The sequence below is a fragment of the Crocuta crocuta genome, unplaced genomic scaffold (assembly GCF_008692635.1).
Source record: "Crocuta crocuta isolate KB4526 unplaced genomic scaffold, BGI_CrCroc_1.0 scaffold270, whole genome shotgun sequence".
Taxonomy (NCBI): Eukaryota; Metazoa; Chordata; class Mammalia; order Carnivora; family Hyaenidae; genus Crocuta; species Crocuta crocuta.
In genome coordinates this window covers 4,098,995-4,110,121 of record NW_027527569.1, presented here as the reverse complement: position 1 = coordinate 4,110,121, position 11,127 = coordinate 4,098,995, and the positions used below count along the sequence as shown (strand labels likewise).

The following is an 11,127-nucleotide window of genomic DNA, read 5'->3' as shown; positions in this document are numbered from 1 at the left end:
CATATAAACCACATCCAGTGAAACCATCACTGTCATCAAGCTAATGCACACTTCCATCATCCCCAAGAGTTTCCAAATGCCTCTTTCCATTCCCTTCCTCCCTCCATTCCCTTCCCTGGGCAACTATTCCGTGCCTTCTATCACAATAGATTAGTCCACATATTCTAGGATTTTATATAAATGAAAGATCACTTTTAAATATTAATACTCTAGTTTTAATTGTCTTAAGTATTTCCAATTCTAAAACTTCAATGATGTAAAAGATCTCTACACACACATAATGACAATAACATGCAAAGAACTCTAAGTACTACCCCAACTAAGAAACAATATATTATCCTAATATCATTTGGTGCAAGAAAGAGATTTCAGACTAGAGATATTCATGGAACTACTTCTTGGATTGGATTCTTTTTGGCAATACTGATGGGACATTAAAATTCAATTTATAGTTGCTATATTAGTGAGTCCATAAACCTCCAGAGGGGATAGTTATGGAGTCCAGACGCTTGGGTGTCAGTTATACACTCCCTTAGTCAGTCTGCCTACACATGGAAGTTCATTTTCCATCCTGTGATTCTTTGATTGGATTTTGCCCTTCTTTGGCTCTTAATTCATATTCTGCTTAGGTCTCAAGACTTTTGATGCTGTGAGACACATACAAATTTCTCATGCACTTCTTTGGCCTACAGAACTCCCACAGAGGATACAAGGATGAACCTGAGTTCTGAGGATCTGTCACCGCTGGGCCTGGGCATGACACCCCAACTAGTGATTCGAGAGCTCTATAACTTTATGTTCCTGAGTAGCAATTGATGGGGAATGCTTTCAACTGGACAAAACAAAAAACAAGACATAGAAATATGTTACTTAGAGAATTAAGGCGTCCAAAAAATTTCAATGAATTCCCCTCTGGTGTCCAAAGCACATGGACCATTTGCTGCTGGGTGTGCTCAGCTGTCTCTGACAGGTTAAGGAAGAAGCTGGAAAATGTGACGACCTCTGAGGAGGGAACTCAGTAGTCAAGGTTCACGAGAAAGTGGGACTTTAGCCCTTGAACACCTTTTTTACTCCTTGAGCTTTTACTTCCTCAATGTATTTCATTAGGTTTTCCATGAAAAGGTCATTCCAACCCCTCAGGAATCCCGATCCCGTTACAACCGTCTGAAAAGCACCTGTGTCTCCGCAAATATCAGTTGGCTTCTCTGAAAGGTATTGTCCAGATGTTGGATTTTCCTTACCTCTACGGGGGTGTCCTCACCTCCCCGAGACCTGCTTCCCATAAGAAGCCCCCACCCAGGCGCTCAGCCCCGGGCTGGCAGCGCCTGGGGAAACGGGCGGGTCCAGACCAATGGCCCCGCCTATAGCGCCCAGGTGCTCTACCCAGTGCAATCGCGCAATCTCGGGAAGACGCCCAGGCGGATGGGGAGGGGCTTACCAAAAGCCCTTGAAATAAGGCCCTGGCGAGGCCACAACTGCCGCAGCTGGTACTAACCTTGACCTTCTTGGTTTGCAGCTGCACGGACACTAGCAGCAAGGCCTACTGCACCATGGCCACTCCTAAGCGGTTTCCGACGCTCGTGCAGCTGGAGCAACGAGAAGGGGCGCTATTCGAGGTGCAGGGTAACCTCACCAAGCGGCCCTATTGGTTCCACTCCGAGCACCTGAAGAGTCCGAAGGCAGTTCACCTCGAGGCGTGGCTGGTGGAGGCGATTTTCGGTGAGTGGGTCTTTCCCCCCAACTCCTACCCACCCGGCCCCCCAGGCTGGCCGCGTTCCAGAGCAAGCCTCTGCAGTGGCCCTAGCCCCAAACCAACGCTACCTCCCTCCACCCCGGCCTTCCTCTCCCAAACAAGTCCCGCCCCTCACAGCCTCTTTGCTTCCTGCACAGGTCCGGGAGGAGAGCACATACCACACGTCGAGTGTGTGTCACAGACCCTGCTTCACGTTAATCATTGGGACCCCGAGGGCGAGGCTGAGATCTTGATATTTGGTCGGCCCTATTACCAGAAAGATGTATCCAAGATGATCATGAATTTGGCTGACCATCATCGCCAACTCCGGTCACAAAGTATGAAACCGGGAATAGTGAGGGGTACCCTGGGCAGGCCATGGGTTCCTTGGTAGGGATCCTGATGCTTCCTGGATATCACGGGGCAGCGGTCTCATCCTCTCAGTCCAGGAGAGGGTTTCCTTCTTGCAAGGACTCTAGAAGGCCAAATTAACCATGCACTCTCAGGTTCCGAACCCTAATCTCCCAGCCAATTTGGATAAATCTTTTTGTGGAGAGAGTAGGGGACACAGGTAAGGTCTCCACACTGTTCTTCCAGGCTCAGAGAAGACCCCTGCCCAGGATGTAGCGACCCAACAGAACCCTGACGCTGTCCCTGAGGAGGATACACCGAGCTCTCCAAAGTCTGTCCGGGAGGCGGCGACTCAGGGGTCCCGCGACACAGTTCCGGAGGTGGCGACCCAGAGCTCTCCGAAGTGTGTTCGGGAGGCGGCGACCCAAAGCTCTCCAAAGTGTGTCCGGGAGGCGGCGACCCAGCTGGGCCCCGACGCTGTCCGGGAGGCGGCGACCCAGCTGGGCCCCGACGCTGTCCGCGAGACGGCGACCCAAAGCTCTCCGAAGGCTGCCCGGGAGGCGGCGACCCAGCAGGACCCCGACGCAGTCGGTGAGGCGGCGACCCAGCAGGACCCCGACGCAGCCCGGGAGGCGGCGACCCAGCAAGACCCGAACGCAGTCGGTGAGAGGGCGACCCAGCAGGACCCCGAGGCAGCCCGGGAGGCGGCCACTCCGCGCTCCCCCAGCGCAGTCGATGAGGCGGCGACGCAGAGCTCCCCGAACGCTACCCAGGGCCCGGTTACCAGGTTATGAAAGAACTCCGGGCCGCGGAGCAGGAGCCAGACAACGATCCTACTGGAGCTCTGTCCATCCAAGTCCTGCTTCTTGCTGCAGAAGCTGGGGAAAGAATGGTGTGGATAGTTCTTGGTCCCTGCCTCCGTATCAAATGCTTGCAAACACCGATCTAAAGAATTCTAATAAAGAATTGAATTTCCCTAGCGTCTGTTAATTATCAGGTAAACGGAGAAGGAGAGACCATTCCTCCAGGAGCCAGTATCTGCCCTAGGCTGCTCTCTAGCTCTAGCTCTCTAGAGGCAGGTGAGACGTCTTGTGTTCTTTAACCGCAAACATCTGGTTTTGCCTGTTAGAGGTTTCTCCCGCCCATCGAGTCCGTCCTCCCTGGAAAATTTCTTGTATCTGTGGCGTTTCTACTCTTAGGTGATATGGGGTGAAAAAACTTGGTTCCAATGCGGTCCTCCTGGCTGGGCATGTCGTCGCGCTGGAAGCAGCGAGTGACTTCCCAGCCTGGACAGCTGACGGTGAGGAAGGAGAAAATTGGGGAGAAAGAGCCAGGACTGCTCTGCTGTGGTCCTTGTTTGGTCGAGGTCATCTGACCTTCACACCTTCAGTGAGGTTTACCGTGAGTGAGACACTAGCAGTACTAGACTCCTCCCCTAGTGCGCTGGCGCAGGTTGAAGGCTAGCCTTCTTTGCCACTTTTTAAAATTTAATGTTTATTTTATTTTTGAGAGAGACCATGAGCGGGGAGGGCCAGAGAGGGAGACACAGAATCCGAAATAGGCTCCAGGCTCTGAGTTGCCAGCACAGAACCCACAGGGCTGGAACCCACAAACCGGGAGATCATGACCTGAGCCGAAGTCTGACGCTCAACCAGCTGAGCCACCCAGGCGCTTTTTTTTTAATTGAACTATATCTGACCTGTAACACTGTAAATTTAAGGTGTACAGGTTAATTTGAGATATTGTAATATGGTTGTCTTTGTAGTGATAATCAGCACCTTTATCATGTTTGGCTTCCTGCTCTACTCTAGAAGCTGGGCACCAGGGTGTAACTGGCAGAAGGAAGCAAACTGAACAGCTGGGTGCTTGGATAAATAAAACAACACACGTTAATCTTTGCTATAAAAATGTTCATTTAAAAGTTTCAAGGAAACCTAACTTTAAAGACTAAGGAGAAAAAGAAAAGACCAAGGGAGTGGTATATCTATCATATACTCTGGTCACCAGTAATAGATGACCACTCCAATTTTAAGCACTTAACTTTAGTTAGGGAAATAAAATGTAAAGCTGAATTTATAATTAACTATTTTTAGAAGAGGCAAAGTAAAGCCTAGGTGGAGTGAACTTCAAACACTTAAGACTCAAAACAATGCAGGCTCAAAGTTTCAATTGAATGAAGACTTAATGTATCTATTTAATCCAGAAGGGAAATATCAGAGTAAATACAGAACAAATGTTCAATTAAAACCAAACACCTATTAGGGGGTCCTGGGTGGTTCTGTTGGTTAACCAACTTCAGCTTGGGTCATTATCTCACGGTTCGTGAGTTCAAGCCCCATGTAAGGCTCTGTGCTGACAGCTTGGAGCCTGGAGCCTGTTTCAGATTGTCTCCCTCTCTCTGCCCTTCCCCTGCTCACATTGCCTCTCAAAAATAAACATTAAAAAAAAAAATTTTTTTTAACCTATTGGACTCCTTTCAAAGTAGGGCATGAAGCAGTGCCGCCTGAGTTTTCACCCAGCTGAAGGTCTCCAGAGCTCTCTATCTGCCCTTTTCAACCTATTCTCTTATAGGAAATCACTTTTAACACTTACACTTGTACTTATGTCCACATATGTCACTTTTCTATTTTTTTCAATACCTATCCCACTGTTCTATGTGGCTTTATAGAATGTTTCAATATGAGAGGACAAGCCTCTCGCTGTTCTATTGGCAGTCTTGGTCATTTGTTTTCCAGATAAAGGAACTTATTTAAAAACAGAAAATTGGTTGAGAAAAGATGTATATAGATGGCTTCCAAAAATACTGGGTTTGTTCTATTAAGGTACACTGGAGTGCTCCTTTCATTCTTTAAACTACATGTACATTATATACACCTCAAAGAGTATATTTTACCAACCTAAAAGATGATTAATTAGATGGGAAGGCTCTGGGAACTGAGACCCAAGGCAGTCAATGAAAAAAAGTTTGTAAACGAACAAAGGCAAAACTGCAGAAGTCTGGAAATGACATGTTTGTACTTTTTTGCAGAAAAAACTATTGGCGGCTAGTAAAAAGATCAGTCTGTACAATTTTTGAATAGGCTGACTAGAGGGATCAAGGAAAGAGTCCATTGTTGATAGATTCTGTAGCTAGATTAACTTTTGAGGTTAGCTATAGACCTCACATCTCAAGGTTTTCCCACAGCTTCACTTTAGTTAAGCCAGGTTGGCACTATTTAGCACATCCAAATCTCTGTTTCACACTTTCAATCAAAATAGGGCCTTTTTATTTTTTTAGTTTTGAGAGAGAGCGCATGAGAGGAGACAGAGGATCCAAAGTGGGCTCTGTGCCGACAGCAGTGAGCCTGATGTGGAGCTCAAATTCACAGATATCATGACATGAGCTGAAGTCAGCCGCTCAGCCAACTGAGCTACCCAGATGTCCCAAAACAAGGCTTTTTAAAAATATCACTAAGAGTGGGACAAACAAGGGGCTCCTGGGTGGCTCATTCGGTTAAGCATCCAACTCGTGATTTCAGCTCGGGTATGATCTCACGGCTCATTAGGATGAATGGAGCCCTGTGTCAGGCTCTCGTGCTGACATCGTGGACCCTGTATGAGATTAACACTCTGTCTCTCTCCCTCACACTCCCTCTCAAATAAACTAACAACAAAAAAAAAGTCAATATGGGGCACCTAGGTGGCTCAGCAGCAAAGTAGGCTAGGCATCCAACTCTTGGTTGAGGCTCAGGTCATGATCTCATGGTTCATGAGTTCAAGCCCTGTGGTGGGCTTTGTGCTGATAGTGCAGAGCCTACTTGGAATCCTCTTTCTTTCTCTCTGGTTCTGTCTCAAAAAATAAACTTTAAAAAAAAAAAAGAAAAAACAAAAAACATTGTCCCTTATTCTTTACAATTAACAAGTTTATTCTAATTCCTCTTAAAAAGAAAAACTATGAGAAATGAGTCTAAATTCGGGTGTGGAGGGAAAATGAAAGCAAGTGGGAAAGTATAATGAGTTTGGATCCTGGAAATCAATGTTTTGGTTCAAATCTCACCCATCCATCCATCCCAATGTCCTAGCTCTATGACCTTAGCAAGTCAATCATGTTCCAAGCATCCTATTTAGGTTCTTGGCACATAGACTGGTATGTGATATTAGCTACGTATTGCAGCTTGTATTACCCTCAAATTCTGAAAAGTAGATGACAACTTTATTAATTTTTGTAATTTTTTTTGAGAGAGAGATGGAGCAAGTGGAGGAGGGGGCAGAGAGAGAGAAAGACACAGAATCTGAAGCAGGCTCCAGGATCCAAGCTATTAGCACAGAGCCTGACATGGGACTCAAACTCACGAACTGTGAGATCATGACCTGAGCCGAAGTTGGATGCTTAACTGACTGAACCACCCAGGTGCACCTATTTTATTTGATTTTTATTTTTAGTTATTAAAAGTTATGAAGGTAGTAAAAATACTGTATCAGCATGTAGTGAAAGGCAACACAGAGAAAAACCATACTAAATGTGTGTTCGTTTGCTAGGGCTGCCTTAACAAAATAACAGCCTGTGTGGCTTAAATATTTTCTCAAAGATGTGGAGGCTGAAAGTCCAAAATCAATGTGTCCGCAGGATTGGTTTCTTCTGAGGCCTCTTTCCTTAGTTGGCAGATGGCTGCCATTTTGCTGCCTTCTCACATGGTCTTTTCTCCATGCATGCACCTATCTGTGTGCATATTTCTTCTTCTCAGAAAGACCCCAGTCATATTGGGTTAAGGGCCCACCCATAGGATCTCATTTCACCTTTTATCTAATTTTTTTTTTAAACGTTTATTTTTGAGACAAAGAGAGAGCACGAGCTGGGGAGGGGCAGAAAAAGAGGGAGATACAGAATCCGAAACAGGCTCCAGGCTCTGAGATATCAGCACAGAGCCCGATGCAGGGCTCAAACCCACAGAAGGACTGTGAGATTATGACCTGAGCCAAAGTCGGACACTCAATGGACTGAGCCACACAGGTGCCCCAAATTCTGGATAACTTTTAGACAATTAGAGTATTTTAAGCATAATCTTCCTCCAAATAACAGTAAAAAATGTTCAATGGTTTTGTAAATATCCTACTAGAAATAACCTGTAGGGTTTTTTAAATCAAATTTCTGCAGACGGATAAATGCCGGAGTACCTATGCTTAAAAGTAAGGGGGTGGGATGAGGAGGAGTGGAAATCAGACAGAAAACAATAACCAGTTTAACTAAATAAAATGAAATTTTTCACATACAAAAAATTTGAGAAGCAAAGGGGTGGAAAATACTGTTATAATGGGCCATTATTTGTTACAAAAGCTCATACAGATAGGAATTTATATTATCTTCAGAGTTGAAGAATATAGGAATGAATAAAAAAGCATTTTTACAAAAACATAAGTAGAAAAATGTCCACTATCACTTGTAATCAAAGTAGCACATTTAAAATTTTTTAATGTTTACCTATTTTTGAGATAGCACGCATGAGGACACACACGAGTGGGGGAGGGACAGAGAGAGAGAGACGGAGACAGAGGATCCCAAGCAGGTTCTGCCCTGACTGCAAAAAGCTGGATGCGGGGCTGGAACTCACACTGAGGTCATGACCTGAGCAGAAGTCAGAGGCTTAACCGATTGAGCCACCAGAACTCCCCCAAAGCAGCACATTTTAAAAGACTGGTGTATGTGTGTGTTTACAACCCTTGCAAACAGCTAGAATCCGTTACTGCTAAGGGGTAAAGAAATTGCAGGAGTTCAATCGATGCCAACTCCGAAGCCACAGAGCTCTCCACAACCTCTCCCCCAAAGAATCCTGCTTCCTGAAAGTGGAGGCAGCGTGAGGTTGGAGCTGTTTCGCACAAAGGAGTCCTGGCATGGTGATGGGTAACGGAAAAACAACCCAGCTCATGCAGGACACCTGTGCAGGCCTCGCAGGAAAAGGAGACAGCTGGCTTGGTGGCAGGATGCCTTTCCAACAGTCAAGCTGCCTAGGACCTGACTGTCCTCTGGTGAATCACAATGCCAACAGAATAAAGAACCGATCGCCTCAGGCTTCATGTTGAAACACCTACCCACGTACAGGGAAGCAGGCCCCACTCCAAGAAGAAAGTGCACAGTAGGTGCTGCCCAGGGGCCAAACCACAAGCTTCAAAGTGAGAGCCTCAGAGGAGAAGCATTGGTATTACCTGTGAGCTAATTAGAAATGCAAATTCATGGGCCTGTGCTGAGGGGTCTGACCGTGGCCATAAAACCATACAAGGGTTAGTAGATTCAAAATTATAGAAGCACAGGAAAAAATAAAAAACCACTAGTATCAGCCTTTTACCCAACTCTCACATCAAGACATGAATGAACTGAGTCAATCTTTTATATATTTGCTTAATTTTAAGTGAGCAAAGATCTGTATAGCATTGGACAAAAAGGAATTTCAGTTCATTTCTGGAATGGCACTACAAACTCACTTTTGCATCATCATAATCAAAGCCCTACCCATCAAGACACAGGAAAAAAAGAACACAGATTTATGCATACGTGCTTCTCTTGAACTTTAGCAGCAGAAGCAGGACTGTTCTCACCATGCTCCTGAAAATACTTATGCAGCATGATGTTCAGGAGTCTGGGGACCTGATGCGTGGGTCTTCAAGAACTCCTCAAGTTGTCTCATCTTCTCAGCTGGATAAGGAAAAATGCTCACTGTTCCAAAGTACTCCGCATTGAGGGGGCTGGGGGAAGAGGGAAGGTGCTAGCAGCATCATTTCTCAGGTGGGGACTCTGAACCTGAGATCTGGACCCAGTGGTAAAACCAAGCTGAGGCTGCGTGGGCAGTGAGGGGGCTGAACATCTCAGATTTGCTTTCCCAAGGTCCTATTTGCACTCCTCTCACACAGGGATGCCCAGAACACTAGATGCATGCAGAACACTGGATTTAGGAAACTGCAAAAGGTTTTCCTGAGGTAATAAAGGCTGGAAGAGAGGAGGTATGGCCAGGTGGTTCACCGGTGGCTCCTTCCACATTCAGGTTTTCAAAGACCCTCACCTCGGGCACGATGTTTCCGATGCCAGGTTGCCAGGCTCAGGAGCACGCTCTTCACCCGATTCTGTACACGGGGCTGTCCGAAGATGGTTATTTCAACCAAGTCCCCAGAGTTAACTATGTCCACCGTCAGCAGGACTTGGCTCATCCACTCTATTTCTGGAATGATGGCTCGGTCTGGGCCTAAACAGCAAAAGAGTAACTTTGAGGGGAAACACGGTCCAACATGGTCAGGAGGAGCTAGATTTGAAGGGAAGCGTGGGAAGGTGGGCATCTTGGCGTCAAACGTGGCCTGCAAATTCAGCAGACTGTCGAGCGAGCGTTGCTCTGCAGGGTCTCTTTCGGAGTGGAGGGGGTTACAGCACCCCACACCTAGGGTGGCTCACCGAAGATGGAGTCAGCCAGCCATGCCTCGAGGTAAAACACCAGCGGGTCTCTCAGTTCCTGCACGGGAAACCACCACGGCCGGGTGCGAATCCGCGGTGGTGGAAGTGGTGACCTCAGCATTCTGTCCATGGAAGGGGCTGGCGTCCATTGGTCCCCCTGGGCCTCAGCAGCACCTGCGTCGTCTGCCATGCTACGTCCGGCAGCCCCCGCAGACCTCCAGCGAGGCCCGAAGCCTACGCCCCCTCCCCCGCCCCCCTTTAAGTTTTCGGCCAACCCCGCCTCTTCCTGCGACTCCGCACACGGGTTCCGGGTGAGCCCATCCAATTGACACCCGGCACCCCTGCCTGGAAGCGCTGAGGGGCCCCCCCACCCGACTTCCTGCTGGACTTCGAACTAGCGTTAGAGTTCCAGCCCGCTCTCAGAAGCTTTCCATGGTCGTCTCCGCTGAGTAAGGTATCACTTAGCTTCTAAGGCCCCTGCCCCAGCACGTAACTGGTTAACGGTGCGGTTTGAATCGGCAGCCTCATTGCCCCAAGTCACCTTCGTGCTAGAAACAGAAGGTTTCTGTTAACCTTCCAGGGGTAAGTAGGTAGATCAGGCCGAGGGCCGGCTCATCGACTCTATACTCCACTTTCTTCTGCTCCCTGTTGTCTCCCGACTCTCAGGTTGATTAGTACTTCAAAATTATTCAAGGAAGTGTGTCGTGTGTTAAAACATAAACGTTAGGGGCGCCTGGGTGGCTCAGCAGGTTAAGCATTCGGCTTCGGCTCAGGTCATGATCTCACGGTTCGTGGGTTCGAGACCCCCGTCGGGCTCTGTGCTGACAGCTCAGCGCCTGGAGCCTGTTTCAGGTTCTGTGTCTCCCTCTCTCTCTGACCCTCCCCTACTCACACTGTCTCTCTCTCTCTCTTCTCTTCTGAAATAAATGGAACATTAAAAAAAAATTTAAAAAAAAACACATAAACGTTAGAGGTGTGCGTGGGTGGCTCAGGTTAAGCCTCGGACTCTCGGTTTTCACTCAGCTCATGATCTCATGGTTTGTGAGTTTGAGCCCCGCATTGGGCTCTGCGCAGAATCTGCTTGGGAGTCTCTGTCTCTCTGTCTCCTTCGTCTCTCTTTATATATATCTCTCTGCCTCTCTCTCTCTCTCTCTCTCTCTGCTCCTCCCCTGCTCACGCAGTCTCCGTCTCCAAATAAATAAACTTAAAAAAATAATAAAAATTTTAAAAATAGAAACATTTTTATGTTTGGTCATTACAGAGAGATGGTCGTTACAGAAAATGTAGAAACTATAGATAAATCCCGTTTAATTACCACATCCTAAAACAACTAGTGTTGGTGCAATTCTCTTCCCAATATTCTTAATTTTAGTTAAAATTTTAAATTATGGAAGATTTCACACATTCAAAAAGTTATATAACAAATACCTATATAACAACCCCCACCACTTCCCCATTTAACAAGATGTTAACATTTTCCCACATTTGCCTCACCTCTCTTCTTTAAAATAGCTATCAGTTAGGGGCACCTGGGTGGCTCAGGTCATGATCTCCAGGTTCGTGGGTGCCAGCCTCACATAGGGCTCTCTGCTGTGAGTACAGAGCCCACTTGGAATCACCTGTCCCCTTC

The 11,127-nt window shown here is 47.0% G+C and overlaps 2 protein-coding genes across 2 annotated transcripts; one reads left to right on the top strand and one right to left on the bottom strand.

The window, feature by feature from the left end:
* Nucleotides 1–1,550: 1,550 nt before the first annotated feature.
* On the top strand, nucleotides 1,551–2,906 carry KHDC3L (KH domain containing 3 like, subcortical maternal complex member). Its single transcript, XM_077770503.1, has 3 exons — nucleotides 1,551–1,719; nucleotides 1,891–2,070; nucleotides 2,330–2,906. The coding sequence occupies exons 1-3, from the start codon at nucleotides 1,551–1,553 to the stop codon at nucleotides 2,875–2,877; spliced, it is 897 nt and encodes a 298-aa protein (XP_077626629.1). The 3' UTR covers nucleotides 2,878–2,906.
* Nucleotides 2,907–8,598: 5,692 nt separating this feature from the next.
* On the bottom strand, nucleotides 8,599–9,687 carry OOEP (oocyte expressed protein). The gene is made up of 3 exons (XM_077770495.1): nucleotides 9,498–9,687; nucleotides 9,115–9,294; nucleotides 8,599–8,750 (listed from the first exon to the last, which is right to left on the bottom strand). Exons 1-3 carry the CDS (start codon nucleotides 9,685–9,687, stop codon nucleotides 8,671–8,673), a joined length of 450 nt encoding a protein of 149 aa, XP_077626621.1. The 3' UTR covers nucleotides 8,599–8,670.
* Nucleotides 9,688–11,127: the final 1,440 nt, after the last annotated feature.